The 6400-nt window shown below is 35.1% G+C and overlaps 1 protein-coding gene across 1 annotated transcript; it reads left to right on the top strand.

The window, feature by feature from the left end:
• Positions 1–2638: 2638 nt before the first annotated feature.
• Positions 2639–5504, top strand: LOC108458132 (NAC domain-containing protein 30-like). Its single transcript, XM_017757405.2, has 6 exons — positions 2639–2936; positions 3030–3292; positions 3682–3822; positions 3917–4225; positions 4566–4871; positions 4993–5504. Exons 1-6 carry the CDS (start codon positions 2783–2785, stop codon positions 5278–5280), a joined length of 1461 nt encoding a protein of 486 aa, XP_017612894.1. The 5' UTR covers positions 2639–2782; the 3' UTR covers positions 5281–5504.
• The last annotated feature ends 896 nt before the right edge of the window (positions 5505–6400 follow it).

Here is a 6400-nt window from a genome sequence, read left to right as displayed (position 1 = left end):
ATTGCGCAAGACGAGTCGTATCATCTTTGTGGTCATATTAAGGAAGATATTCTTCATATCCTTAGGGACTGTTCTTTTGCGAGGGAGATTTGGCACAAAATCATTCCTGTTAATCATCTTGGAAGATTTTTTTTTCTGGCAATATTTTGGAGTGGCTTTTATCAAATCTGCAATTTCTCTCTATAGACAAGTTGGGGGATTCTTCTTGGGCTTGTCTTTTTGGAATCATTCTCTGGCGTATCTGGAAGAATCGCAACTTGACCATTTTTCAAGGAAATGCTATGATTTCGAAGGACATTATCAGTGTTTCTTACAGTTGGGCGAAGCACTTTCTTTCCACTCATAATGAAGAGTTGACATCTCAGCCGAAGCAGTCCTCAGTTAGCCAAAACTCAGGTATGTGCTTATTTCTTAATACTGATTGTGCTGTTCACTCCGTGTTTGGTTTCTCTGCTGTAGGTGGTGTGATATGTAACAGCAAAGGGGAGTGGGTCCTAGGCTATAATCGCTTTTTGGGAAAATGCTCAGTGGCAAATGCTGAATTGGGGTGCATATTGGATGGATTAATTATACTTCACAAACAAGGTTATGATGAGGTCATTATTCAATCAGACAATCTTGAGAATGTGATTTTTATCAGTGATAGTAAGTCTGGTGATCTAAAAAATTCTTTGATAAGGAGGATTCAATAAATTCTAGCATTTGAAGAGAATTGGTCCTTGATTTATGTTCCTAGAGAGACTAATCGGGTAACTGCTCCTTCGGAAAAAATGGCATTATCAAGTAATGAATCCTTGAACATATTCGAGAGTCCTCTTCTGGAAATTGAAGTGGTATTGAAGGATGATAAATCCTTTGATAATTTATCTATAATGAACTCCATATAAATTTCTTTGTTTATTTTATCAAAAAAAAGTAATAATAAAAAAGAAATCAAGTGGTTGGGATCAATTTAAGGTTTTGGAGCGTATTTTTTAAAAAAAATAATAATTTTAGTGCGATGAAGTGGACTTCAATTGATGCAAGACAGAAGAATCTAGATTTGGTTAAAAGGAAATACTACGGAAGGTTCTAGAATCCACAAGCCCAAACATTAACAGCAAACCTACGATTAATTATATTACAATAAAACTGGCATGCCCAATAAACACGCCATCTTTTCCACTGCTTCGGACCAAAAACCAAATTGTACAAGTTAATACAGAAAGTGATGAGAGGTTTTACGTTACAAACATAAATTCAAGACTTAGGTAACATATATTTATTTCAGTACCCACTTATCTATATATTGAAAGGAAAAAAAAAAAACTGACTTAATCATAACCACATCATTTTTTCGTTAACAGTTATATATATATATATATATATATATAACAAATGATTATAATATAATTAGAGCTGTAAATGAATAAAGTTTAAATAAATAAATTTTAGTCATGTTTGTTTATTTATTTTAAGTTTGTTTATGTTCACTTTGTGTTTGTTAAGAATTTCAAATTTTTTTGTTTATGTTCGCTTATTTAAAATTATGTGTGTTCATATTCGTTTGTTTTATGTTTACGAACATGTTCATTTAACTTAATCGAACATATAATTGAACATGTTCACAAACAATATTAATAAATAATAAACAAACAAACAAACAATAAATACATACACATATATTATTTAGATATAAAATAGTCAAATATAAATATTAACAATTATATTATAAATTAAAAATACAAACTAAGATAATTTTATTAATATATACTAATAGAATAATAAACAAGTTTTAAGATAAATTTATTAATATACTAATGGAATTTTTATAAAAAATATCATTAATAAATAAACGAGTCATAAACGAGTTTATTCGTGAACATAAACTAACCAAACACACCTTTATTCGTGTTTGTTTGTTTATTAAACAGACATACAAATTTTATTCATTCTCGTTTATTTAGTTTAATAAACAAACATTATACAAACTGTTCATGGAACGTTGTGTTTATTTACATCCCTAAATATAACTAAAAATTGATATAAAATCTAATTAAATTTATTATTATTATTTTTATAAACCTAAGGAGGAGGAGTTGTCAAGAATTTCAACTCAAAATTGATGTAAATTAAAATTTAATTTCAACAAAAATATTTTATTATCACTCCAAAACTTAAGTTGACTAGATGGCATCACTTTTAAGAAAAACAATATAAAAGCATCTGTATTTTTAAAAAAAAATCATTAATAAAGAGATCAAGTGATAATGTAAAAATATATAAGAGGTTTGAATTTGATGTGATGCCACTGTGTATGTAAAATTGGGGTGAACATAATATATAATTAACTTTTTAAGATTATGGTAATTTTAAAAGAAAAAAATATTTCTATTTTAGAGTAGTAGATTTGCTTTTTTTATAAAAATAGAAAATATACAATTTTAAATGACACAATTAAATTTGTTTTGTATGCATTACTTAAATGAGTTAAATTTTAAGAGCGGGAGGTTTCGGGTTATATTTTGTATTGGACAGTTTTCCACTTGGTGACTTAACTAGTCTAAGAACTGCTGAAACGCGTAACTCCCTGGGCCCACTTAGCTTCCCGACTAAGCTGAGCCGAAGACCTTAAGAATTTGGGAGTCAATGCTTTGTATATATTGGACACTTGCTTTATCTCCACTTGCAGACAGACAGATATCCTCTTTTTCTGCTTCTTGAAAGCAAAATAGAAATTTTGAGCTTTTACTTTTTTCTGGTTTAGTATAGTAGTCATCATAATAAGGTGGGTGACAAGATCATGGACAACGTCCTGGAAATTGGATTCAGATTCCTCCCACCAGATGAAGAAATCATCAGTTTCTTTCTTAAGAAAAAGATAATGGGTGATCATAAAGCCACCCGCTATATCAGAGAGGTCGACCTCCTCAAGCATGAGCCCTGGCAATTACCTGGTAATCTACTAATTTTATCTCCCATTTCACTCTTCATATGTTTTTATCTTGAAATTTGGGTTGGTGATTTTCTTTTTCCCCTTGAGAGGACAGCCATGTCTGTAGTACAGTCCACCTATCCAGAATGGTTGTTCTTCTATAAACTCAACAAGATTTCCCAGAGAAAAAACGATCGTTCTACCAACGATGGGTATTGGAAATCAACGGGTGCGGATCGTCCCATCACTTGTGGAGATAGTGTGATTGGTACCAAGAAGACTTTGGTTTTCTATAAAGGCCGTACCCCTAATGGGCTCAGAACCGATTGGGTCATGCATGAGTTCCGCGCCACTGCCGGCTCCTTGCCCCCTAATGCGGTAATCTTCGTGCACACATAACACGATCCATCCTCAAATCACCCATCAAAGTTTTTTTCAGCTTTTGCTCTGTTTACATGTGTATGGTGAGTGATACATATGATTGCAAGTTACCAGATTTTATGGCTCAGATTACTTTATATTCCCTTTGAAGTTAGTGGAGATGAACATCATGTAAATAGTTTTGTCTTGGGAATTAGATGGAGAGTTTAGTTCTGAAGATTGTTGCTTGCTTCCTGTTACTTACTAAATTAGGATCTACCGTTGTTTTTTGTCATATTAATCCACAATTGATTTAGTCCTGCAACTTTTATTTGTTAAATTCGGTAAACAATTGATAGCAGAGCATTTCTAACATTGGGGTCTCTTTTGGCCTTCAACTTCCGTAGGATAACAGTTATGTGGTCGGCTACTTAAGGGACAATGCTGCTGAGAAAAATGAATACTTGATTTCGAATGTTGGTCAGCAATGTCCACGTTTTTCAGCTTCTAGTTCCCCAGATAATGCAGTTGGGGCTACGTCTATGGAGGTGAGAAGGAACATGACTTACAAGCAACCTTTTTACTGAGTAATAAATAACCTTTGTTTCGTGTGTGTTGAACTCACATATATTGATAATGCAGTCCAACAGTATGGATTCTGATATTGCTTTGCTGAAATTTATGGAAGAGGAAGGAATGTTTGATTCTGATCTCTCACCATCCCGTGGCTTGCACAGTTTCCCATCATCCAGTGCCATTTTCAATAATGACCAGAGCAGGATTGAAGAAGAACGTTTCTCCTTGGAGGATTTTGATTACCAACAGTCTGATGACTTGGTTGAAGGTCAATTCGTATACACCATTGATGATGAAATGGAATTCTATGATGCTCTGTTTCATAATCCAGATGAACGTACCAATGCAGAAGCTGAGTACAGGGACAATGCATGGGTAAAGAAACATTATTGTGTAGTTACCGTTGGACATTTCTCCAACGGTGAGTAAAAACTGAGTCAGCACTATAGGAGAACAACTGCTTGAATAATGTCTGATACTGTCACGCATTATCACAGTTTCAAGTTTCTGATTATGAGGTTCTCCTATAGCATCTTAGGATCTCTAGGGAATTGAAAATCTATAGTTGCGTTCACATCTTGAAGAGGTCATGCAATGTTGCTTTCCTGTGGTCCAGGCAGTGTAATTATTTTAGTTGCCCTTGCGTCTTTTTAGAGTTTCATGTTTTTTCACTCTTAAAATTTGACATATATCTTCTCTGTGTCTTATTTAACAGCATGATCAAATTGTTCATATGTCTGATGGGACTTGCCATGGCCATTCGGAAGGACTCAATCAGAGGCGAATGGAAACAGGGGTTCATCATGATGAGGTCCTGATAATGGATTCTGGGGTTGAATCAGCGACAGTTACAGCCTATGAGATCAATTGTCTTGAACTGGTCCAGGAGGAAAGGTCTGTTAACTCAAGAGCATGCAAATCTGAATACGAGCCAATATTCCACAAGTCAGCGATGCTGAGGCATCCTAGAAGAGTCCGATTGCAGGATAAATCTTTAGGGAAAGCAGTGTCCAGAGACAAGGTAAGTTAGTTAAACACTGTAGAAGGAAACTCAACTGCTTCAAATGTGGATTGAAACAACAACAATTCTTTCTTTACGACACTACTAACTGTTATTTGCTCCACATGCTTTCCTTTTGCAGACAAGAGAGAGTGGCATACGTGGTCCTGCTGTTCAACCTGTCCAGGACAAGAAATCCATATTGCAGGCTAACAAAGGCCCTAAAATGGACCGGGACAGGAATACAAAATTGATTTTGAACTCGAGATCTAAAGGATCATCTGGAAGCAGTAGAAAAAATTCTTTCAATTTCGTGGAGATGTCCCAGCTAAGCTGCAAAGCAGATCCACCATTAGTATATTTTATAAATTTAGTTTTGGGCTTGATTCTGTTCGTAGTTTTAGTTAGACACGTTATGTTTCTTAGATAGTTAAGACGTGTGTGTTTCCAGCATTCCATTATAGTAAGACATGCATGGTCTAGATTGCTATTCTTGTGTCTCATCTGTGATGGAAATTGGAATAATGGCCGTGTAAAGAGTTATCTTTACAGTTAAGCTGATGATATCTGTAGTTAAGTCGAAAAAAGCTAAATATTTCCAGAGCCATGTTTTTTTTTTAAATTATAATAAAAAATATTTAGTTGTCTGTGGAACTGCAGTGATCTAGCCTTCTTTACTTTCTTGTATAGGCCTCCAGGCTCCTCCTAATCGTAAACCCCATCTATGATCGTAATGGGGTTGGAGTTTCCATATCTTTATGTATCCTTGGCGGCTTATAGTGCAGCCATAAATGAGGCATCTTTAATGCATCCTTGTATTGCCTGCAGTTGCCACTAATATGAGGATGCAGAGGAGTTCCTTAATGTTCTTCCTCACCTATGGATTGCAGGGAGTTGCAGACTCAGTTTTTAGTTCTAGACCTGTGGTATTTTGTTCATAGAGGTTTGGGTTTCATGATCTCACTTTAGCCTTGGTTCTACAACCTATGAAACCTGTAAAATCCCAGGATAACAAGTGATGAGACCTTCCTCTCCAAACACATGGAAGTAATTGCATGCCGTGATGCCAATGGAAGAATGTCTAAAACTGATATTAGCATGGCTTAAAGGGGAACATAGAAGGACCAACAAAAGCAAAGACAGTGAAGTGCTGAATGATGATAGTGAAACAGAGAAATCAGATCAGAATAGCAAGATATGGGGGTTGCAAGGTCCACCATTGCACTTGCCTAGCAACTTCGCAAACATTGAATTTGATGAAAAATTATTATTACTAGGAAAGAAAAAAAAATGTAAGCCTATGGAATCACTCCAAGTTGGCCAGTCGTGAAATTGGTAAAGAAAATTTATAGAAACAGGTTTTTTTTTTCTTTTTTTGGGGTTGTTGGGGGGTTGGGGGGGGGGTATCCAGTTGGAACCTTATGCCCAAAGGCACGGTTACGGTAGTTTCGGAGGAGCTTTCTCACAGTCTTACTGCACTGTTACATAAAATCCAGTCCTTAGCTCACTTCCTCGCCTTTGCCGCAAAGTTTTACCATTAAATTATCATT

The sequence above is a fragment of the Gossypium arboreum genome, chromosome 7 (assembly GCF_025698485.1).
Source record: "Gossypium arboreum isolate Shixiya-1 chromosome 7, ASM2569848v2, whole genome shotgun sequence".
Classification (NCBI taxonomy): Eukaryota; Viridiplantae; Streptophyta; class Magnoliopsida; order Malvales; family Malvaceae; genus Gossypium; species Gossypium arboreum.
Note: the sequence above shows the minus strand (reverse complement) of the source record. Positions and strands in the feature narration are given on the sequence as shown.